Raw genomic sequence first — 25,517 nt, 5'->3', positions numbered from 1 at the left:
AATTAGCAGCTTTTGGGAGTTGGTGGGCAAGAGGGGCAGGACTTTCCTTAGCGATTTCAGGAGTCCGAAGCAAGTCCCGGCTACTTTCTTTGCCTGCACGGTAAACGAGAGGTCGATGTCGAGCCACACTCCCAGACTTTTCACTTCTTCTTTAGGTTCGGGAGGAGGGCCCAGACAGGCTGGCCAGATATTCGGGGAGAGTGTGAGTCCTTTCGGGCCGAGGAGCAAAACCTCAGTTTTCGAACCATTTAATTTTAGGGCTGAGGTGTTCATCCAGCTTTGGACCTGCGCCAGGCAGTTATATAAGTCAGCTGGTTGTTGTCTGGGGTGAGATAGTGATACAACTAATTGTGTATCGTCAGCGTAACTGACGACGCTCACTACGAATGGGATGATGACCTCCTCCAATGTGGACATATAGATATTGAATAATGTGGGGCTCAGGGAGGAGCCCTGGGGCACGCCACATTGGAGGGGAATTTCGGAGGAGCAGGCGTTATTCTCCCAGATCTGGTAGGTCCGTTGATCCAGAAAAGATGAGCCAGGCAAGGGCCGAGCCCTCTACACCAGCTCCCTTGAGTCTTTTAATGACGAGTTGGTGGTTGACGGTATCGAAGGCCGCACTTAGGTCGAGGAGGATCACTGCCACTGATCCTCCTCCGTCCAATAGCGCTCTGGCCTCCTCTACCGCTGCTCGGAGGGCGATGTCCGTGCCCTGCCCTGGACGAAAGCCCGTCTGGGAACTTTTTAGTATGTTGTTGGCCTCCAGGAACTGGGAAAGTTTTTTATTAACCAGTTTTTCAGCAATCTTGCTGATTCCTGGGAGTAGGGAGATGGGCCTATAGTTAGCCAGGTTTTCGGGATCAAGAGAAGGTTTCTTTAGCAGAGCTTTCACGACTGCCGCCTTCCAGCTCGGGGGTACAACTCCCTGTTGGAGTGAGGTGTTGATCAGATGAGTCAAGGGGGGAATAATCGTGGGGGCTACCTCCTTGAGGATTCGAAGCGGGGCGGAATCCCTGGGAGAGCCGCTTTTTATGGATTTTAACGGGTTTCCCACTTCTTCGGTCGTGACTTGACCCCAAGAGGAGAGACAGCTAGTTGTAGGGAGGTGCGGGAGATCGTTTTCTTCGCACGGGATCACCGGGGGAATTGAATCGAGAATTTTTCGAATTTTTTCGTGAAAAAAGTCCGCCAATTGTTGGCATTTTATCTGGTCATCTTTGGGGTCTGTGAGGTGTCTCGGTCCATGTACTGGGGTTTTCAGAAGATCTTTTAAAATGGCGTAGGATTCCTTGCTGGAGCATACTGCTTTCTCTATTCTTTCCTGGAAGAAAGAGCTTTTAGTTTTTCGGATAGCAGTTTTGTAATTTGAGAGAGAGGTAGAATAAACGTCTTTGTTTATTTTCGATTTGTCTTTCCTCCAGGAGCGTTCCGTTCTCTTGCACTCTTGGCGCAGGGCTTTTAGCTCAGGGGTATACCATAGAGCAGAGGAAACTCTTTTAGGATGTTTGAGGGAGGAAGTTTTGGGGATGAGTGCATCCAGAGAGGAGGTGATCCACTCGTTAAACTGCTTATCGGCTGTGGCAGGATCGGTGGAGAGCTCAGGGGAGGAGTCTGCAAGGGCGGCGGCCCATTCACCGGATGCGAGTTTGTGCCACCGTCTGTCAGTGACCTGAGTTTTAGTGGTTTGAGGGTTGGTGATGGGTATTTCCCAGGAGATAGGAACAAGAGAGTGGTCCGTCCATGGAAGGATCACAGGTGGCCTGGTAGTGATGGTTGTCACATTAGTGAGGACGGGATCCAGTAGGTGTCCCTTCTCATGGGTGGGCTCATTATTAATCAGTCGGATGTTGAGTGACGATAGGTCTTGAAGGAGGTCGGCGGCTATCCGGTCCGAGGGGTCGTTAAAGTGTAAGTTCGGGTCGGCTAGGATGAGGAAGTTGGGGGCGGAAGATGCTAGTTGAGTGACGGCATTAAGGAATTTCCCAGGGGTACCCAGGGGGCGGTAGATCAATAGTCCTGACAGGGAGTGAGCTGGGGAGGATTGAATGGAGAATTGGCAGCTTTCGCAGTCCTCGATATCGGCGTTGGAGGTTCTACAGATAAGTTGCTCCTTGAAGATTATGGCTACCCCCCCTCCCCTCCCTTTGGGTCTGTGTAGAGCTTGACAAAGGTACCCTGGGGGAAGGGCCGTGACAATGTCCGAGTCAGTGCTGTCTGATAGCCACGTTTCCGTGAGAAAGAGCAGATCAAAGTCATGATCTTGAATTAGCAGATTTGTTTCGAGCGCATGTTTTGGAAGGGAGCGGCAGTTAAGAAGTCCCATCTTGAGTCCGGGTTTTGTTGAGCTGATGGGGGTCGGAGTGCAGCGCCTACAGTTGAAGAAGGGTTTACCTTCGGTGTGCGTGTGGTAGCAGGCCGAGATAGTCTTCGGTTGGAGTGCACGGAGCATGTCTCCAGTATACACTACGCGGTCATACGGGATATCCGGGATACGGAACAGAGTCTCTGGCCCTAGGTCCGTCTGGGCCCGGACGGGCCCAGACGGGCTTGCCTTTGGCGCGCAAACGGCGCTCCCGCTGCGCTCGTCCGCTGCGCTTGCGTGGGAGGCACATTTGGAGAGAGGGATTGTGGGCGTGGCCTGTCCGGTGGGCGTGGCCTCGCTTCTGCTGCGATGGCGATCGTGAGCACAAACAGTGTCCCTAAACAGCGCTAGTTCCGCTGAATGAGACTGCCTGAATGGCGGTTTAGCCCAGAAGAGAGCTCTGGTTAGGGTAGCAAGTTTTAAAAAGTGAAAGACAACAGAAACAAAATTTTTAAAATAGCGAGTGTAACCTCCGGCTTCCGCCTCAGAGGTGCAGTTTCGAAGATCTAATGTTGACTTCAAGATTTTAAATCTTACCTTTTTAAATGGTTGTTTTTTTGTTTGCTGTTTTATATACAGCTGTACTCTATCTGTTTTGTTTAATAATTGATGTTGATATTCCACAGCTTGTCGTTCTGCTCTTGCTGGTTGCTGTACACGTAGTATAGCTTTTTTTGCTTGTGGTATGATAGTGCAAGAAAATGTTCAGTTTGGCCTCCTGATCACTTATGGAATTGGATGGAAAGCTTGTTTCTATATTTTCTTCATTTCAGAGAGCATGCAGCTTCAAAACCATTTTTTAAATGTATTCAGTGAGATCTTTTGTATTTCTCTTTAGGGAATTCTCTTGTGCATCCAGCACTGTTTTGTCTGTTACAAACTGTAGGATAGTAATTTTTGCATGACCTATTGTTTTGATGAACCTAACATGATCGCAAAGATAGGCTGAAAACCTGCAATCTTAGTTGACTCACCTTTTAATACATTGATGTAACAAACATAACTCATTTAGTTGTTTGTGTTAATCACCACGTTAAGCGTGTGTGATCTTGATCATAATAAATAAGCTTCTTTTTCCCTCCTATTTGCAGAGACAACGGACCTCAAATAGCCTATGTAAGAGATTTCAAGGCAAAGGTCCAGTATTTCAAGTTCTGGTGTCAGGTAATTTAAAGGCTACTCTATATTATGTCTGTTTGAAATACAGTTGTGGCTTCCAAAAAGTCGAGCCACAAGTGATAGGTATTTGTCATGATTCTGTGTGGAAGTACTAGCATCCAATTGTTGGAAATCCCTTTGCCATGACCATCTGTTTAACTATTTCTTTTTGAGGTTGCTCATTTTAGCTGGTAGGGGTACAAAAACCAAACGAGGAAGTGCAGAGGCAGTGGTGATAAACTCACCCTCCTAGACGCTGTACATAACCAATGAGATTCTATCAATGTGGGGAGTGAATATTTTATTCGTTTTTATTAGCTATAAAGACCTGGTGTCTAGAAACAGTGAGGAAAGCTCTCTTTGCGAGTGGCAAAAGGAGAGCACTATGTGCTTTTAAAATACCCCTCACACACTATGAATCCCATAGTGTCATGCTTCATCCTAGGGGTCTTCCAGTCCCTCTACGGGGCAGGGCGTGCTGCGACCTGAGAACTACGCGGGAGCAATTAATATAATGACGATAGGCTGTGTGATGTGAGGACAGTGGTAAGTTATTGGGGGTAGGGACCTATTTAAGTGTAGTGGTGATAAAAAAGAAAAATTAAAAATTCCCTGGCTAGTAGAAAAAATAATTTATTAACTTCTCTGGCTGGGAACAGTAAAAAGGGGTAATGAAGTAGAACGGAATGCGTTATCTACTTGGTCGACATGACCTGTTTCGTAAGCAGACCCCTCCTGCTTACTCCTCAGGACCTCTAATGGTCCCTACTGACAATACTCAATTATAAATAAATGTAGTAGGCCTAAAGTCCTAAACTTGGTAGCAAAAATGGGCTACTAAGTTATGCTTCTGGGCTTGAGTGGGCCCTCAGTGAATGGTAAAAAAGGTTGACCTGTTGTGGTCCCTGTAAAGACAAAAGGGGGGAAAAAAATACAAATATTGTAAAGAACACATAAAGAGAGACTAATCACACATTGATCAAGACTTGCTTATTTGTGTGGGTCACATTGTGGCATAGTATCCATGCGGATGTAAAGTTTAAATCTCTCATAGTCACACTGGACATAGTAAGAACCTTGATGTGAGGAAAGCTCTCTTTGCGAGTGGCAAAAGGAGAGCACTATGTGCTTTTAAAATACCCCTCACACACTATGAATCCCATAGTGTCATGCTTCATCCTAGGGGTCTTCCAGTCCCTCTACGGGGCAGGGCGTGCTGCGACCTGAGAACTACGCGGGAGCAATTAATATAATGACGATAGGCTGTGTGATGTGAGGACAGTGGTAAGTTATTGGGGGTAGGGACCTATTTAAGTGTAGTGGTGATAAAAAAGAAAAATTAAAAATTCCCTGGCTAGTAGAAAAAATAATTTATTAACTTCTCTGGCTGGGAACAGTAAAAAGGGGTAATGAAGTAGAACGGAATGCGTTATCTACTTGGTCGACATGACCTGTTTCGTAAGCAGACCCCTCCTGCTTACTCCTCAGGACCTCTAATGGTCCCTACTGACAATACTCAATTATAAATAAATGTAGTAGGCCTAAAGTCCTAAACTTGGTAGCAAAAATGGGCTACTAAGTTATGCTTCTGGGCTTGAGTGGGCCCTCAGTGAATGGTAAAAAAGGTTGACCTGTTGTGGTCCCTGTAAAGACAAAAGGGGGGAAAAAATACAAATATTGTAAAGAACACATAAAGAGAGACTAATCACACATTGATCAAGACCTGCTTATTTGTGTGGGTCACATTGTGGCATAGTATCCATGCGGATGTAAAGTTTAAATCTCTCATAGTCACACTGGACATAGTAAGAACCTTGATGTAACATTCATCATATTCTTTATACATGGGTTGTTATGGCCCTCCAAAATCTGACACAGAACAGTACACACACCTCAATACATTCCACACACACAATCTACAGCAATCCCATGGTGTATGGGTGTAGGAAGGTGGCTACCTGACTATGGTTACCCCAGATTTTTTGCCTTGTGTTTAGCTGGTTTTCGACTTAGTTGGCCTGGTTCCCTGCTAATCAGGGCCCCAGGCTATCTGCTCTCTCTGTAAAATGGATTCCATGTACCCTAGGTGCATAACTAAATTGGCTTGGGTCACCTTATCAGCCCCTGTACAGAGCACTATAGGTGCCCAGGGCATAGGTGCATCCAATGCCTACCAGGGGCTGCAGCATATCTTTTGCCACCCCTGGCTGGCTATCCAAAATTGACACAACTGGCTGACCACTCAGCTGGGGCAAGGTGGTGTAATCACCCCTTGCTTAGATATAGTATGCCTATATCTAAACCTATCTGGACACATATAAACCTATAAGCCACTCCTATGGCAGGCCTTTACAATCCTGGAGGCAGAGTGCTTGGTTTTATGTGAGATGGTGCTCTAGCATGAGCTGAGCCTGTCTGCAGCTGTTGGGACCAATTCCCTAAGCTGTTCCGGGATAATGCCATACCATATACTATTAAGTGCATTATAATCCTCGAGGTTATATGTTAACTTTGGTTTGGCTTTATCAAAACATGTCGTGTAAGGTGTCATACGATTTGGAATACTACCCCCTCGCCAGTCCTGGCGACGGGGGTAGCATTCCACCCCTCTAAAGGGAGACGACATGTTACTACACAAAATGGACGCTTCTGCCACAGACACAAGTCTGACCTCCTGCAGCTGACCGAAACTCAGCCAAGGAGGCCTGGACAAAGGATTTCCTGTCACAGGGAGGTGTCACACCACCCCAGACAGGAGATAGTGGATTGTAGCAGGGAGGTTTGAAAGAAACCAGACAGTGCCTGGGGAGCACAAGGCTTCCCCTTGCATAATCCGGCCAAACCGGTTCTGGGGCAGACCAACCCCAGTCCCAGCGCGCCCAGGACAAAGGGAAAGGGATGTATCCAACCCCTTCCTGGGTCCCACCCATAGGAGGGGACCTAGCAGGTAATCCAGCCCCCTAGATTGGTATAAGAATTGGAGCAGTGCCAACGCACTCAATTATCCTGATGAAACATTTGAAACGAAACTCTGGACCCTTCGACATCCTACTCAACGTAGAAGACTGAAGAATCTCCCTTGTGGTCAAGGAGTGACCACCCTGTGCAAACAGGCACCATCCAGCACCTCGACATGTGCTTTGTTGCAGTTCCCATCCGGAACTCGAGCGACAGAGATTGACGAGATCAAGCTTGCCTGCCTTCTTACAGCCCGATCCACAGTCCCTGCAGAGCTGAAACCCATGGAGGCGACCGGAAGCGTGGGGCAGGCCATCTTGAAAAGACCACGAGACGCTGACCGTGCAGCCCACGAGTGACCCTCGAAGCTGTTCACCGGGGTTTGAGAAGCCCCAGCCCTGAGCCACTTTTGCACCGAAGCTCACCCCTCTACACTCGACGAGTGCTGCGTGGGGCCTTCTGCTTTCTTTGGCTCAACGCGTTGGCCCGGTCACTTGCCAGCTGGCTTGTGGCCCCTGTGTCGACGAAACTTGAAATACGACTTGTGATTCTGGTTGCTCCAGACTTGCACCCGCTCCTCTGAAAAGGAGCACCCGCTCTGACCCTCCTGGTCCGAGTGAGAAGCAATCTTCCAGTCCTGCGTGGATTGCTCTTGCCAAGTGTTGTTTGCTCCGATCTTGAAGCCGACAGCGACGACCGTGAGAGTATTCGTGGGACAGCTCGTGGCCCGCTCCTGGACGTCGCAGATGCCCTAGAGCCCACGTGGCAGTGGAGAGAAGCTCCTCGACAACCACCTGATTGCGCCCGACATTGCCTGGTTCCGTCCTGGTTCCACCCTGGTCACTGCTGAGTGACCCAGACTCTGTCCCCTCTGCTTTCAGGTACTCTACAACTCTGATCCACCCTTGGATCACACCGGACACTTCTCCTTCACATCGCCTGCAGCATCTTCAGCTTCAAGCACCAACAACCTGCGTGACGAACCCCGACTCAACTTCGACCCTATGCACCCGCTTCATGTGGGTGAGGTAACTCAACAACGCCGGTGTTCCCACACTGGTACACACCTCTAGTGTATGTGTCTTGAATTTCGTCCTTCTAGGTTAAGCGGAAGTCTCCTTAAACAGTAACTCTATAACTTTTACGCACCATTGACTTTGCATTGGTGCATGCGTGTGCTTTAAGCGCTGCACCCGAATCCCGCTGGCTTTTCCCGACTTCAGCATTGCTTGTCCCGACTGCTCCCAGCGATTTCCTAGGCCCTAGGCCTAACCACTGTTCGATTGGTACCTCTTTCTTAATATATGGTTTGAGTGGCCACCCGCCCTCATCCATAATTGTGCAACTTTCATATGTTATACTGTGCTTTTGATTTAACGCTTGTGCCCCTTTGCTCATAAAGAGTACTGGTGATTATTCTAGTAATAAACATATATATTTTTATAATATATACTTGTGTGGTGTCCTTTCATTTGGTATTACAGGATTGTGATTGGTAAAACAGCTCGCTTAACACGACCTCTTGAGTTTAGCCTTTCAGGCTGCTTAGTCCATGCTACCCCTAGGATAGCTTGTCTATAAGGTTGACTTACAACCAGACACCATAAGGGATTGTTTGGACTGATACAAGGTGGTTCCAGAATTGGAAACATCATATATCAGGCCAACTTCTCACAATGGGCCTGATCGCAACACGGGTTCCAAGTAGCGAATGAAAATGCCATTGTCGGAGACATAATATTTAGTGGAAAAGAGACAAAACACTAGTTTGTTTTCTGAAAAACGAATGAAAAGCAAAGCGTAAATGCATATGGCCTATACATACAGTTGTTTCACATGTTGCGTGCCCCTTGAGCCTGCATCTTAGGGTTTTAATCGGCGGTATACTGTGAAAAAAACAACAAGACGGAGTCACTCGAGATGCTTGTGCTCGAGTGCGGACCAATCATATCGTTTGACCAAATATTTTTAAAGACCCATGATCTAGGTCTGACTTACGTGACCGCTACTGATACTCCGCATTAATCCTACCCTTCAGCAGCTCCGTGGGATCTGGGAGCGATGTCAGGCACCATCTTTTTATGCCGGTATTGCAAATGCGGGACGGGCGCTGTGTCATCCTCCCCCGCTCGTATTGCTGAAAAACTAGAGCGCTAACAAAAGATGGCCGCTCACAGCGGCACACTCAGAGGTAGAAAAAGAGTCTTTCTTCTATCCTTGTTATCGCTACGAGGTTACCAGCTGAATTGTTGCGATAAATTGAATTAAATTGTGAATGTTACCGGCTAAATTGCAGCAAGAAATAAAATTCAATTATTGAAATGTTATTCAAGTCTATGCGGGTATTTAAATATGGCAGTGATTCCGATGTTTGCCGGATGTCCCCAGAGGTTAACTACCATAGGGCACTGGAACCACAGGACATGGCAGTGTCAGTCAGAGAAAAGGGTGTGTTCTTAGTTGAGGTGCTGCCATAGAGACGCTGTGGGCAGAGTGCTTCCATGTTACTAAGTTACATATGTGCCAGACTGAAGACGCCGCTAATTGTCAATAAAAAGGTATTCTATCAACAAAGTTTAGTAAATTAATAATACCAGGGTTTTACTCCACTGCACCTCGATGTAGGTTCATAAATGTCGGCTCGTTTTTATGCAGGCCTAGTAAGTTATATCACAGCTGTCCCCATGGTATCTCGTCATTAAGGCCAGTGTTATTAGTGTCCAGATGGAACACCCACCTTTGTTCCTTTTCGAGGAGGTGTTCTTCTCTTGCCACCGTTCGATTATCGTCCAAGAGATGTCTTTAGGTTTGTGGTCGTTTTCCAAAAAGTGTGTCGTTAGTTTTGTACTTGCTCTGCGGCATTTAATAGTACTTTTGTGTTCTCCTATTTTCGTTTTTATGGCCCTGCTGTTCATGCCAACATACTAAAAGGCCACCATCCTTGTGGTAAATGCAAGGTTTGCTGTCTTACGAAAAAGAGTGTAAAATTGACTTTCAAGAATGGAACAAACTGGGAACAGAAATGCTTTACAACATGCAACAGCAACAACGTTGTCTATCTGATCACATGTCTCTGCAGTCTCCGACAATGGCATTTTCATTCGCTACTTGGAACCTGTGTTGCGATCAGACCCATACACCATGGGATCGCTGTAGATTGTGTGTGTGGAATGTATTGAGGTGTGTGTACTGTTCTGTGTGACATTTTGGAGGGCCATAACACCCCATGTATAAAGAATATGATGAATATTACATCAAGGTTCTTACTATGTCCAGTGTGACTATGAGAGATTTAAACTTTACATCCGCATGGATACTATGCCACAATGTGACCCACGCAAATAAGCAGGTCTTGATCAATATGTGAATAGTCTCTCTATGTGTTCTTTACAATATTTGTATTTTTCCCCCCTTTTGTCTTTACAGGGACCACAACAGGTCAACCATTTGTACGCTTCACTGAGGGCCCACTCAAGCCCAGAAGCATAACTTAGTAGCCCATTTTTGCTACCAAGTTTAGGACTTTAGGCATACTACATTTATTTATAATTGAGTATTGTCAGTAGGGACCATTAGAGGTCCCGAGGAGTAAGCAGGAGGGGTCTGCTTACGAAACATGTCATGTCGACCAAGTAGATAACGCATTCCGTTCTACTTCATTACCCCTTTTTACTGTTGCCAGCCAGAGAAGTTAATAAATTATTTTTTCTACTAGCCAGGGAATTTTTCTTTTTTATCACCACTACACTTAAATAGGTCCCTACCCCTCACATCACACATAGCGTATCGTCATTATACTAAGTGCTCCCGCGTAGTTCGTAGGTCACAGCACACCCCGCCCCGTAGAGGGACGGGAAGACCCCTATGATGAAGCATGACACTATGGGATTAATAGTGTGTGAGGGGTATTTTAAAAGCACATAGTGCTCTCCTTTTGCCACTCGCAAAGAGAGCTTTCCTCACTGTTTCTAGACACTAGTTCTATATAGCTAATAAAAACGAATACAATATTCACTCCCCACATTGATAGAATCTCATTGGTTATGTACATTTTAGATGGTATACTTTAAAACTGTCTCTTACACAATTCTTTAACATAAGTGTTAAATAAGGCTGGATTTATCAGCTTTATGCAGCATGGATGGAAGGGTGGTAGACGTCTGTTCTCCCATAAAAAAAATGATGACAGTTGAAGGTAAAATTTCTGCAATGATGGTAGCTCAAGATATCTGAAGTATTTTCCCTCTATGGAAGACCCAAATCAAGTTCCATAAAATACCTCATTTAAAGACTTTTTTTTATTTAATTGTTAATAATTGAAAATGTCTCAGCATTAAGATTCCGTCCACATCCTTCCTCTTAAATGTGGATTTAGATAGGCAGGATTATTGAGTGGCCCTCTATACTGATAAAACATAAATGAGGACATGGAAATTTTGTTAAATGCAGTGATTCCTTTACCCTCGATTTTTCTAGGTCGTGCTACAATTATTGTTACGTGGGAGACCTCATGTTAACAATAAATTATGAAAGTACATCTGAGAATTAGTAAAGAGAGTTGGCTTTGTGACAACGTTGTCAGCCATTGACATTAATAGGACTTTCATGGTTTGCCATTATTTGAATGGGCAGTCCTTTTGGAAAGTTGCTTTATCACATTTGTGTTCTCATTGGGTTTTGGCACAAGTAGATCGTTTGCAAGATTGTAGAAGCAATATAATGCGTAGCTTGCAATTCAGTCAGTGCTGTGTTCTTAGCATTTATTTATATGATGACATTTGAATAGTTCTTTTTTGTTTAGGAAGTTCTTTCCGTTTGTATTTACAGCACTCTACGGCTATCCACAGTCAACCTCACATGTTAGTTTGTTTTTCTTTGCTGCCATGATGGCCTGTTGGAGTTAAGTTGTTTTTCTTCACAAAGTAAAGACATGTACTCACATAAAATTTGTTACAGATGCAACAAAATTACTGGCACATTGACAAAGGTCTCGACTTTGCAATATTTTGTTGTTTGTTATGTTATGTTAACCTCCCTTATAAAGCACACAGCTGCCTCAGCGAAGAGGCGTCCCGGCTCTGACAGTAATGTGACATAGAAGCTAGAGCCCACACCAGAGGGAAGAGGTATGTTCTAATTGCCTTCCTAAATGCCAGGTAGCTGTCCAGACTGCGAATCTGAAAGGGGAGGGAGTTCCAGAGTTTCGCTGCAAAACTGTGGAATGAACGCCCCCCAGCACGTAACAGTTTCACCCGAGGGACGGTGATCAGACATTGCCCCATGGAGCGCGAAGGTATGTAAGGCACCAGCAGATTGGCCAGGATACCCGGAGAGGAGAGCTTCAAAATTTTCAAGGCCACACAGAGGGCCTTAAATTCAATCCGCTTGGCCATAGGCAGCCAGTGTAGCCGCCGAATGGCACCAGCTGTTGGGCAACTTCTAGGGAGCCCAAGAAGGGCTCTGGCTGCCGCGTTTTGGACCCTCTACAGTCGCATAACCTCCACCTTGTTCGCCCCAGGTAGAGCAAGCTGGCATAGTCCAGACTTGACAAAATGGCCATCTGGACAATGATTTTGTCGGGTGGACTGGTCGAAGAACCCCAGCTGGGGTTTCAGTCCCTGGAGTAGGCCAAAACAAGTTCCTGCCACTTTCTTTGTATAGTCCTTATAACTGAGGGTTGAATCCACCCACACCCCTACATTTTTTACCACCAACTTGGGGATGGGTGCGCTCCCTAGGGTGTTGGTCCACCAACGTTCGCTTCACAGCTCAGGATCTCTCCCCACCAGCAACACCTCCGACTAATTGGCGTTTAGCTGGAGACAGTTGGTGGTCATCCACTCCGCGGCAGCCGCAAGACCTTCTTCTAAACTTGGGCACATCCCGCATGGAGTTGTCGGAGAGAGCCACCACCAACTGCGTATCGTCCGCATAAGAGACAATGGTGAGACCTGTGTCCCTGGCCAACACCGCCAGTGGTTGTACGTACAGATTAAATAGTACAGGACTAAGGGCAGAGCCCTGAGACACACCTTGTCCGATAGACTGGACGCGGGAGAAAAAAGGAGGGGCTGTCACTTGGAATGTTCTTTCAGAGAGGAAAGATCTAAACCATTCCAGAGCTGAGTTGATGATGCCGGCCTCCTCCAGACGATGTGAAAGAATCTGGTGGGAGACCGTATTGAACGCAGCACTGAGATCTAACAGTATCAGTACCGCGGTATGCCCCTTGTATTGAACAGTCTGCAGATGTTCGGTCACAGCTAGGAGAGCTGTCTCTGTGCTGTGACCTGGGTGGAAAAACCATTCTGCGAGAGATCCAAGAAGCCATTGTTGGCCTCAGCAACCTTGGCTGCCCATGGTAGAAGGGATATAGGGCAAACATGTTCCAATTTGGCTGGGTCCAGTGAAGGTTTCTTTGGAAGGAGGACCACCTTAGCCTGCTTCCACAGCCTAGGGACAACTGCTGTGGAAAAGGAGGTGTTAATCGCCTGGCACAGAGGTGCCAAGAGCACAGGCAGGGAGCATATGAACACGTCTGCTTTGAGAGGGTCTGCAGGAGAGCCAGATTTGACTTTCCTGCATAGCAGGGGAAGCTCGTCCTGAGAGATGGCAGGAAAGGCCGCAAGACTCCGAGTGTGGGGGGGGTGGGGGGCGGGGGGGCGGGGAGAGATTTGTAAGGAACTGAGGCAGGCAGGAGCCATAGAAAAGGACTGATAGATAGTTTCTTAACAAAGAACGTGGCAAGGTCCTTACAATGCTGCTCTGACATAATCATGGAGGTAGTGGGAGTTTTCCTTGATTTAAGATCATTAAGTAGTTTAAAAATGCATTTGGCTGGTTACTACTTGCCTTAATTTCGTTAACGAAGTAGGAAGCCCGTTCTGATTGTATGGCCCTATGGTAACTCTTACTGGCGGCCTGATAGCATCTCTTAGCCGCCAGATCGTAGTCCCTTCTCCAGACCCGCTCCAGTTTTTTACAGGCTTTGCGCATAGTGGCCAGTCAGTCATTAAACCAGGGGTAGGGGTTAGAGTTTCGACACTTAGACCATTTGGCCGGGATGAGGGAGTCAAGTGCCTGAAGAATCCAGTCATGCAGTGTTTTATATGCCAAGTCTGGATCACTCTGCAATTTAGGGGACTTTAGAGAAAGAAGGGCATGGAATTGCTCGAGATTCCGTCTACGCCAAGGGCGCCTAAGAGAAGACTAGTGAGCCACTCTGCGCAAAGCTAAGACTCCGGGAGTCACATAGAGATCAAAAAAATATCAGACCAGCACACCGGGCTAGGTATGTTGATGGTCAGGGAAGGAAGGTTGGAGAAGACTGGTCTAGTAATGGCCGGCAGCGTGAGTGGGGCCTGAGACTAACGGAGTTAGTTGGCAGACCGAGAGGTCTGCGAGAAAGCTGCCAATTTCCGCATCAGTATGGCAATCAAAGTGCAGATTTAAGTCGCAAAAAATGCTAAAATTGGATCTACTTTGCAATATTTTGTTGTTTATTCCCTTTAACGTTACCACTTACAAGGCAGAGTTGGTTCTCTGACACCTTTTTATAACATTCTTCTTTCAAGGCACAGCTCAACTCTGCTTCTGCAGTCAATATGTTTATTTCGGAAGGTTGTTCCATAAAACATGCAAACATAAAAGACATGCCATTATTGTAATTACATAAGTAGAAAACCAAAAATGTTAATCAATAAAATCAATCCGTTATTAAAATCATCATAAAACATTTATTAAAACTCCTTAGTCTAAAAATCTGTACAGCTTAGAACAAAGTACATCTTATGCATGGAAAGTGTAGGAGTCTAATATCGTAGCTGATACACTTATTCTAATGTCACAGTCGTTTTAAAGGTACACAGCTTGTCTTAGTTCCTGGTTTCCTGCAAGGCAAGGGCTTTCCTGGCAAATCAATTTTATTTAGTTTAAAATTAAGATAAAAGGGCCACCGAATTAAAATGTAAGACAATTAACTTTCCTTACAATGGCGACTGAAAATAGATAGCTGCTTACTGCAAAAACTATGTAAATGGCTTCTGCAGTCTATTCAGTAAAGGTCGAACTCCAAGCTTCCATATTGTTGTAGCGCAAAGGGTTGCATTATTTTCTTTGTACAACAGCTATTAGCAACACATCCAACTATTACTAAATCCCTCCTCTAACCAAAAGTCAGACTGTTTACAACATGAGTTCATTTGCGTGCCAGTACTCGTAACATGGTTTTTACCCTTTATTGGTCACTGAGCAAATACTTTTCAAATGTTACTCTTTATAATTAGTAAATGTTGTTTTCAAGTGGGCATAAACGATGTGCATGCCTTCCATATTAGATAGTGGTGCTGCTGCTTAGCTTGGACTTTAAGTTGTGATGTAGTAGAGTAGTGTTCTGCAGAGTTGTTTTCTCTTACACAAGTATGTTAAAGTGTAGGGAGATGCAGGCTGCTGCTGAGCATCACTGCTCCTCTTATGAGTCAGAAAGTCCTGTCTCACCAGCTCTGTATAAAACTGTAAATGTTTCCTCCCCACCGAGAAATCAATATTTTTTCTGAAGGATGAGCCTAATAGGTATCCTTTATTGGAAGACTCCATGATTCCGAGTTCTAATGTCTTTTTTTCTTCTTCTGGAACACGTTCACCTTGTTTAAGCTTGTCCACTGAACGCAAGTTTGCTTTTCAAGATTTCAGTCAGATAGCAACTGAACACAGTAAAGGCAGTGCTGAATCATTTTAGATAATGTGTGTTAATGGGATCAAGGCCAATGGGTTCCTGTGAAGAGATTGGTTATGCTTACTTGTCAAAAAGTATGTGAGTTTTCTTTGGTGTTTCAGCTTCAGGTTTTCCATTTTGTAGCTTCAGGTGTTCCATTTTGTATCCTTCTGGAACCCACCGTTATAAATTTGGTGTTCATAGTATACAAACATAAGATTCTGTCCTGTCTCTGTAAGAGTCAGCATTGTGCTGAAATAGGAAAAGAGTTCCTCAGTGAGGCAGATCGACCATCCTGCATTTTTCATGTGAATAGGTGATTTTATCACTAATAAAGGCCAATCTTTTCTACTGCTAAAGTTTTTAATGCAGATAAACTGAACCTGTGGAACCGATGGTGGTGTTTGGAACAAATTAGAAAATGCCTCTTAAATTATTTTACCTAGACAAGCAAGAAGCACATTTCCTTATGAAAGTAATCCTATTGACCTCGACTTTAGTATCCTCTATTGATTTTGTAGCTCGGACAGCTCAAGAGATGTTGGGGCTAACCCCCACGTGAAGGGTAACTTGTATTTCAAAATGTTAAAATGTAAGCCATATCGGAACCTGACTTTGCCTTAAGCAAAGTTGCTATAAATATGGTATGGAGGTTTCCAACATGGGTTTTATGTCAAACACAGAGCATACCTATCTTTTTTTTCCCTGTAAGATTAGAAGATTACATTGTTAGTTTTGGTATGAAGTTAAAAACTGAGTTGATGCACATTCACAATTGAAGATGATTTACTTGAATTTGTATCCAGTCTATTTTGAGTTCTGTTTGGAACATAGAGATACAGTTCATGTAACATAAAGCCAGGTCACATAAGTAGAAGAAGGCATGCGTTTGGCGTGGCAAGATAGAGGCTGACCCAGTGCTGTATGAATGAATGAAATGGGACTTCTAAAGTGCATGGTTATTCCATTGATTGTCCAGGTGCTGTGCTTACAATCCGTATGCACCTCAATCATCTATTCTTGGTGAAAGAGCCATGTCTTCAGCTTTTCTTGAACAAGGCATACGCTTTATGGAGTGTAGCTCCAAGGGGAGTTTATTCCAGGCCACTTATCCAAGATAAGAAAAGGTCCTTCTGCCCATTCTCTTGCGGCGGACCTTAGGGATCTTTGCCAAGAGGCTATGGGCTGACCGCAGGTTTCTGGAGGGGCCAAAGAAACATAATTCTCGCCATAAGATAGCCTGCCCCAGAGTGGTGCACTGTTCTATGTACAAGGACTAATGTTTTGAAGAGAATACTCTTCTTAATCTGCAGCCAGTGGAGAGCACACAGGTAAGGAAACACGTGTGTTCTTGGGGGCAGGCTAAGTAAAATGCAGGCTGCCGTGTTTTGGACGACTTAAGCTTGTTAACCAGGTAGTCCAGGAGCCCTAAGTATAGGGCATTTGCATAGTCCAGTCTAGATGTTATGAGTGACTAGATGATCACCTTTAGTGCGAACAAGGAGAGACAGTGAAAACATTTTTTCAGAGTCTGCAAAAGTCCAAAGCATGAAGCGACCACTGACATGATCTGTGTCTGGAATGATCCGGCATAATCAAATTTTATACCCACATTCTTTACTATTACCCCCTGAGGTCCGGGGGTGGGGCATCCTTGGGTCACAGCATCTGCCAGTCCAGATGATTAGGTTCAAAGAATATGATCTCTGTCTTTTCTGCATGACCTATTAATTGATATAAGGGCCTCGGGGAAAGAAAGAAGAGAGGCAGGTTTTAATAGCCTCCCTTGCAATCTCCTCACCCTTCCCATGTGTAAACAAAAGTTACATGTCCTCGGCATGTAATAATAATACTGAGCTTATAAAGCGCCTGGTTACACTTGTCAGTGTGTCCCCGCGCTATACGGGGACACACACATGTGATCACCTTGGCTTCTAGGGCCTCAGCAAACTGTGTTAGAGGGGTCAAGTAAGCATTAAACAACATAGAGCTCAAGGCTGACCCCTCTGGCACTCCTACTGTCAACTCAAATGCTTTCCAGGAGTATGGGGAAACTCATTCTTTCTGCCCTCTCTCCTTCAAGAAAGAAGCTATCCAATCTAGTTCCAATCCACCTATACTGATAGATTGGAGGCGATTTAGGAGAATTTGGTGAGGGACCGTATCAAAGGCTGCTGATAGATCTAACGTAATCAAGACGGCCTTCCCCCCGCATTCCAGGTACCTCTAATATATTCAGTGACTTCAACCAGTGCACTCTCAGTACCGTATCAAATGGATGTCAGTTGTACATTTGGTAAATGCTCGTCCCCACATGTCCATAGAAATGTTGCGAAAGTAAAGGGCTTTCTGAATAACCGTGCTTACTGATTGAAGTGAATAGAGGACAGAAAAGTAACCAACTTGATAACAGTAGTCGCAGCAAATAAAGCTTTTCAAGATGCTTCTATTGTCTTGAGGTTGCAACCACCTGAACCAAAAAAGTGTGGGTTTATGAGCAAGTCGCAAAAGAGTTTAGATCTCCATTAATTCTTACTAGTAAAAGCAGAACTGTTTTGGAGTTCCAAAGCATTGACACCAAATGCAAGTTTTCAAATAGGTAAACAGAACTAAAAACGTTGGCCATCTTTGTACCTTTTTGACCATTTTTCAAATGAGAGGGGAAAGAGAGAGATGTTTGACGAGTTTATTTGCTGGGAATCCTGAGTGGGATAAAACATACCTTTACAACCTAAGGACTCTTGGATTGTTGAGGAGAATGTTGGTGAGGATTGTGCCACCAGAAATATTAACCCTACATATAGTGCTATGGCTAATACAGGAACACCCAAGTCAAGGCTCTTAGTAGGATCTGTGTACAATAAAGGACAGCTTACAGGAAAAGAACCAATTGCACCCAAAAAAAATTTAAAACATCTTCTTTTAAGATTATTTAAAAGCATTAAGATGGGTAATAAATCTGCTCGAAATTTGAGTGAGGAAGTGCTCCTTCAGTTTCCACTTGCTGTATTGGACTATCACCATTCAGTACTTGTACGGGAGAAGGAGATTGAGCTCTGCTGCTGTTGGTAGGAAGCCATGGAACCAGCTGTCTTCCTCCTAACCTTGCTCTGAGCACTAGCCCTACTCTTCACATTCTCTACCAGATTGCCCTTTCACTGTTGGTGGGGACCATCTTAACCACAGTCAGCTTCCCTATTGGACCAGTTGTACAGATCAGGCTTTCCTGTATTCAGGGGCTGCGTGGTGCTGAGGCAGATGGTTTGCAGTTTATGGATTAGAGTCAAGCATTTATCGCTCTCTAGGAAAATCCTTCACATGAACTAGTTTCACTGATAAAATAAGGAAAACATGCAGGGATAGGAGTTGCAAGTGGAGAGCTTGGACGCATTTAGTCTTACAAATTGAAGAAGGAGCAGAAGACAGATTTTTAAGACTGAAAGAACGTCATATTTGTAGGTTGTTCGAGATGACTGAGCCCTGAAGAGCACCACAAGGGAAGGTCACTATTTAGAGTGATGTGTAACTACTTTAAACTTGTTGCATATTGTGAAAGAACATGTAATCCACCTGTGAGTGGTCAGTATCGCCGATATTTAGTTTGTTTAAATAATTTTTTTAAGCAGAATTGTAAAGAATCCGAATATGAAACACAGTATATTTTCTATGAAATCTACATCGAATATTGACATGTTTCGTTTTTGCAGCCCTGATGAAGCAGTTCTGTAAAACATGTGCATTGGTGTTTGGCAGTTAAGAAATGTGTGCAAACTTGTTTAAAACATTTGATTTACATTTATTGATTATTGAATGTATTTATGGAAGAAGGCTATTTAAATGATACAGGCAGTTAAGTTAATTGGTATTTTTTTGACATTTCATCAAATTTTAAGGATCCCTGCATAGCCACTCAGTCAAATATCTTTTGATGTGCTTCATTGGGGCGGGTAGAGCCCATGACTGAGGAGTTCAGAATTGTGGTGGCCAATTACTTCTTTCACCTCTTCTACAAAGTTATATCTGAAATGCAAGTATTACACAAGGAAGCCTCATGGAGGGATAACCCTCAGATAAGCAAAATAACTCACATGCAATTACAACAAGCAGAATATTCACTGTAAAAATGTCCAGTTCCTGCTTGCCACTTTGGTTATTTGACTAAATGAAATGCTGGTCTGCGTTAGTCTAGGGTAAGACATACACCATTCTCCACTTTCATATCTTAGTTCATCTGGAGCCTCAATGTGAACTACAATGGTCCTTCCTGATCTCCGAATATGTGGACCCTATTCCCCTACTTGTGAGGGTAGTTTTTTCGTGCTACAACTCTGGTTATAGCTTCTCTTTGATTAGGGGCTGTTAATGCATCTGTGGTGTGTGTTTACCAGACCTTCCACCTGATGGGCTCTTTGTGAGGAACTCGTGGCCTTAACAACTGGAATTATACAAGGTGACTCACTTCAAAGGGCTAAATCTTGCAGAAACCTCTGTATCATCTGAATAAATTCTAAGTTTTCCATATTCTCATTCTAGACCTGTTGCCATACAGTGGTGGGCACTCGAGTAGCACAATACTGCAGGCTCAACCCACTCCCTCTCAGGGGTCCCTTTTTCAGCTCTATCAGCTGTCAAGCCAGATGAGGTGCAAAATACCTCCAAGAAGACAATACGTCTGGCACACTGAAGGTATCCAAAGGACTCTGGCATGGGCTTATGGTGCGTTTATCTCCGCTTTGACGCAGTCTTATTGGCCCATGTTACTGCAGGAGGAAGTCTTCTTTGGATCAATTAGGTCCTGCACTGTTTGTGAGCTGATCACAAGTCGACCGCCACTTCTGGAGATCCTGTGATCTACGATCATATGGGTGCGCAGCAGCCTCCCTCAATCCACAGCCCCCCAGTATCTAGTTCTGAATTATATCATAATCAATAATTTTGTATGATGAAGGGCTGTTCCTAGAGGATTGAAGCAGCTTAGATACCAGAGTCCATGAATTGAAATAAATTCCCTGGAATGCATCCTGCCATAAATACTTGCTTGTTCATGGTCTGAATCCATTCGACCTGATCATGCTGGAGTTTGAGAACCATGTGTTGTGCTCTTATTTTAGAGATCATTTCTTACAAGTAGTGTGGCAACAGAAGGTGTGTTGGTTATTAGAGTAACTTATGAAGTCCAAAGACTGCTTTTAAAGCACGTGGTGCTGGGGGACTAGCATTTATATGCACTCCTCTTTCCAGTCTCTTCCTGCATGATGCACACTATATGAATTATGTTCATAGTGCTGATATATAGATAAAAAAGGGATGTAGCTTGGTTTGATGCCCCCCATACCTGTTGATGAGTAGTAATGAAAAATGGGAGGGGGTGTGAGGGTTGCTTCAGCAGCTTCATAAGTTGAGGACCACAGAACATGTTATACTAACTCATTGGAAATATCTTATTGCTTCTCAGTTTATGTATTGTAAAAATACATTTTTATTAAATTCCATTCATTTTCTTGCAGCAACTGTCAATGCCACAACACATAAAGATTTCAGTGACCAGGAAGACCTTGTTTGAGGACTCATTTCAGCAGGTGTTGTATAATTAATTTTTTTGAGGATTGCACTCATTATAAATGATTTGGACTAACCATCATACAGTGTCCGGTAATTATGTGTTTCATACATTAGTTACTTAAATTGTGACATGCTGACAAATCTGATGTCAGTATAATACAAGTAGTAAACAATGGCATTTGGCATAAATGGTTAATACATTTTGCGAAGTGAGCTTGTTAACCTAACATGGATGGAGCTATACATTACTATGCCTAACATATCCATTTACCTTTTTCTGTCTTAGTCAATCATTCAAAAATGTGAGTCGTCCTGCATAACATTGTAATAAATGCTCCATGTAGAAGCTATGTTGACATGGTTTTATGTTTCAGAAAATACAATGGCAGTCCAAAGTAACCGGAGTCTCTTTTGGGCTTAATCATAAAATAACTGATACCTTTCTGTGTAAGTGACCAATTGTTATCCCGACTTTTTGTTCATATATTATTAATTTATGGTGCACAATCAGACTTGCATTCAAATGTAGGCACCCAGTTGCCTTTGGTTTCTTGCACAGTCACATATCTTGGTTCTGTGGTCTCATAGTGCATCACAGCTTAATAATCAGTAATGATTGTGTTGTGGGCTTTGAATTCACATGCCTGATCTGGAAATTAGTCTTAAATCCATGTTCTAACAGAACCAGAAAGGAGTGATCTTGAGCAGTGGCTGCACTGCCCTCATGATGTGATTAAACCATAGAATGAGACCTGTTCAGCAGGTGAAAAACAAGTACAAAACATGAAGGAAAAGCTTTGTTTCCTGACTTTGCCAAAAGAACACCCATCTGAGAGGCATCGGGAGAGGGAGAGCAACACCCTAGATGATGATGGAAACGTTAAGAGTTCTGAGTTAAAATGAAAAACTCAAATACTTGTCTAAAATAAATCAGTGGTATTGTGAATAAATGTTGTAGGTGAGACCCAGGCCAGTTGCTTTATTACACATGGGTATCACAGTACAATTGACAAGAGTGGGAAAGATTAAGGCAAATAGTCTGCCAAGCAGTCTAATTCATATATCACCCTAGTGATTTTTGAAGCAAATAGGAGCCTTGTAGGTTAGTGCTCTCTTAAGATCAAGAGTGGAAAATACACCTCATTAGAGAGAAGAGAAATTAGGTCAGCTTTTTTATTTCTATCCACTATTGTGATGCATTATCTAAGCAAATAAGTTGATCATTTTCTACCAAAAGGAGAGATAATGGAGGTTGCCTTTTTTGCCAGAGGGAATGTTGCCAATGTGCACATGGACAGTCTAGTATGGGTTCTTGTACGGGTGGTGATTTGGCATATTATCTGTTGCCAATATTGTACCACCCCGTTTTGAAATAAGGTATTCTCCACATCTCCGGTCATTTGAAATATATTGGTGGAATGTGGAATGTTCGGTTTACCCATGATTCAAATTTTTCCTGATAGGGTGAGAGGACTGGGTTCTAGCAGGAGATGTTAGATGTTGGCCTTGTATATAGCAAGCCGTTCAGTACTTAATGCATTGGAAAAGAATGTGCTTGGTGCAGTTCAGACGGGTGGAAAAAAGGGACTGTTGAATAGTTAGCAGCAGCTCATGAAATACCTGAAGCAATTGGAATGAGCTGCAGACAAGCAAATACCCTAACATTAGTTGTTTGTGAGTGAACGTCTGTGTAAATATGTGGGACTTGTGTATGTGTGAACATTTTAGCATTAAACATTTTGGTTTATTTGTTCATTGAAGCTTTTTATATTGTGTGACAAAGGAAGTAGTAGGCCTTAAAATGTTTCTGCATCTGTGTGGTTTTACCCCAGCCTCTGTAATCCCTTCATGCAAATATAAGTATGTTCCTCAGTAAAGAAGCCCCATCCCTTATCTCAGGGTTTTGCTGAAACTAGTAAAATTGTTCAAGTGAAGCCTTCAGATCGAGGGAGTTACCTGGAAGTCTCTTCTAAGCCTAAATCCAGCTCTGAATCTGGATTGTCACTGAAAGTAATTTTAACGATATTACCATGCTCCAGAAAGGTTTGTTTTACAGGATACTAGTTTAGGAAGCAAGAACCGGTAGTGCAGCATAAACGTGCAATTAGCTAGTGCCAAAAACCACGTACTACTAATGCTCGTTAAACTCATCGGAGTTGTCAATTCAAGTGATGCTTTGTTTTTTGTTGTTTTTTTTAACATAAAAGTTTATTGAAAAGAAAACAGAGTCCTTAAATCAGTCACATGTAGAATGGTACAATAGAATAAACGTACAAAATGAATATACTGATATATCAGCGTGCAATAAGTGATGCTTTGTTGAGTAAGAATGTACATTGGATCAAGCACTTGAAGAAATGTTCTGTAGTGGTAAGAGTTTATTTGGTGGGCTGAGAGTTTGGTATCAACTGCCTCAACTGTTTGCTCATTGCGTTCAAAATCCTGAGGAGTTGCAGGCATTTTAGGCCTTTATCTAGATCATTTCCTGCCTTAACTTGGTTATTCAATGTAAGTAAGCATCTCGCTTACTTTGACCCAACATAGGCCTATGGCACATAATAGTCTGGCCTCCTCAATATGTAAAAAAGTTTAAAATGAGACCTAGCTAGTTATAGCATAGTCCACTCAAACCCATGTGCAAATACTGAACATGTCAACTGAGCAATATCATTGTGGCCAGGATAGTCACCAGGCTCTGGGTCAGATTTAGCTTTATTTTTATGCTTCTTGCCATTCGTATTTTTAAACCTCTGACACCTAAAATCACCCTCTGCAGTGGAGGTGGGTGCGGCCTCCATTGATTGATTGGTTCCCTCATCATTTCCCATGTCCGCAAAGACACACAACTGAAAATACCCGCATTTCACGTTGGAACACTCTTGGCCTAATCTGCAAAACTGGACATTTTCAATAGAAGTTTTTTCTCACAATTGAATATTTGACGCATACATAAAACTTGAGCTGTCACAGAAGTTAATGGACATGCTGCTACCTTGTAGCAGAAAAGGGGAAATGGGTTGTTATTAATATGGGTCTTCTTAGGAAGTCTGTGCAGCCTGAAATTTATGATCGCAAACAACTCCTGTATTTGCCTTATTATGAGGATCAAGAAGGCCTTTTAGTGTCACCAGATCATGTAAATTTGATATGTTGTACCCGTTTGAACTATCATGGGTGACACGAAGGTGGTTATGGTAATAATTTAGTGCTGGTAAGTGGACCAGGTGTATAGTCGGTATGAAAGGACCCCTCTCTGACATGAACATGGGGAGTTATTTGTCTAAGAGGCTTGGATAAGTCGTGCTCCAACTTTTTAATAATTTAAATTGCTAGTTTGAAATTTACAGAGCGGAAATATTAACTCTACATAATGTGTTTATTGTGTGTTTTGGATAAATGGTTATGACAATAATTATAATCTGGTATAATGTATATATGGTTAAAAACTAATTTTAAAAATAGTTCACAAAGCCCACATTCTTTTGCTGTGGATAAAGGCTACACATGTGAAGCTCACAAATAGATGCACAAACAATGTAAAAGCGGGCAGTTATTGGTAGTGTGTGATGATCTATCTCAATAGTTTTGTATGAGGCTAATAGACAAAATGGTGATCAGATCGCCTATATATATAGTGTGGTGTTAAATCCAAGTGGTGGTACATATATTGGACTGTCTAGGGGACATTTCAGTCAGGAGGCCTTTAAGAGCACGGCAAAGATTCTGTCCGATTAGTTTTCATAAATGTCCTTCATGGATTTCCTTTGTGTGAACCGCTGGCCCTCCTGATTGTTTTCTGTGCATTGGGCTTTGACCCAGGTGACTTCTTCATCAGGGCTAAGTTCCTGGATTCTTTGGTCTGAGAGTTTTAAACGTTGTGTTCATGTTTGAGGTCGAAAGAGAAGCCGAGGAACAACTTAAACTGATACTATTTGAGTTGAAGGCAGTAGCTTATCAGAGAAATGTGCATGCCCCTGTATTTACATGGCCTTTTGCACCCGGTAACTTTCAGCAGGTTTGATCTGGTGATATTTATTTACAATGATGTAATTAACGCAAATGTAGTATTCCGACACCTGTCCAAACAGTGTTTTGCACAAGTGCTGGCATTTTATGAGACACTGTTATCTGAACCATTACATGTACCCCACCCCGAGCAGACGAAAATAATTCGTTCAAGAGAGTACTTTATTTTGGCCAAGATACTTCTAATCCCTTTAAGAAAAGGGCTGCCGTGCATAGAAGATATGGCTTTTTTTAAACCTCTTATGTTGTTGAAGGGATTCTTCTTAGAAACAGAACTATTTCTGGGACCACATTACATCACTATGTAGAGACTGAGTCACCATTCCTCATAGGTACCTATGGGCCCAAATCCAGACTAGCTCATAGTGACTTACTTGCCCTCCTAATCTTCCCTAAACTCCCTAGACCCTCTCAGGGATTGCAGTAGCAGGTCATCCACTTTCGTGCTCTCACTCATAAATGTCCACAGTAAAACAGGAGAGACATTTATTTATTTATTGAAAGTACCATGCTCCATTGTGTAATAACTGGGCTGCAATTAAGATATGCAAGTAAAAAAATGCGGTTTGCACAATTAACCTGTATGCAATGAAAAGGCCTGTCATTTTGAAAGACCGATCTGCCTATGCATACCCTTACTTTAAAAGTACAGTGATATATTAGGAATCTCTGAGATTAGCAGGGGATTCCATACCTTGCATGCATAAGAAGTTTAACATTTCGGACATCGGAACA

At 43.4% G+C, this 25,517-nt stretch overlaps 1 protein-coding gene across 4 annotated transcripts in view; it reads left to right on the top strand.

The window, feature by feature from the left end:
- Nucleotides 1-25,517, top strand: part of ITCH (itchy E3 ubiquitin protein ligase) — a 1,274,207-nt gene that overhangs the window by 795,671 nt on the left and 453,019 nt on the right. For all 4 annotated transcript variants that reach the window (XM_086932290.1, XM_086932292.1, XM_086932291.1 and 1 more), the window contains 2 exons: nt 3,457-3,529; nt 20,702-20,773. In XM_086932290.1, coding sequence (XP_086788416.1) covers nt 3,457-3,529; nt 20,702-20,773 — 145 coding nt within the window. The remainder of the gene's footprint in view (nt 1-3,456; nt 3,530-20,701; nt 20,774-25,517) is intronic.

This window comes from Lissotriton vulgaris, chromosome 7 (genome assembly GCF_964263255.1).
Source record: "Lissotriton vulgaris chromosome 7, aLisVul1.2, whole genome shotgun sequence".
Lineage (NCBI taxonomy): Eukaryota > Metazoa > Chordata > Amphibia > Caudata > Salamandridae > Lissotriton > Lissotriton vulgaris.
This window is presented reverse-complemented; position numbering and strand designations above follow the sequence as displayed.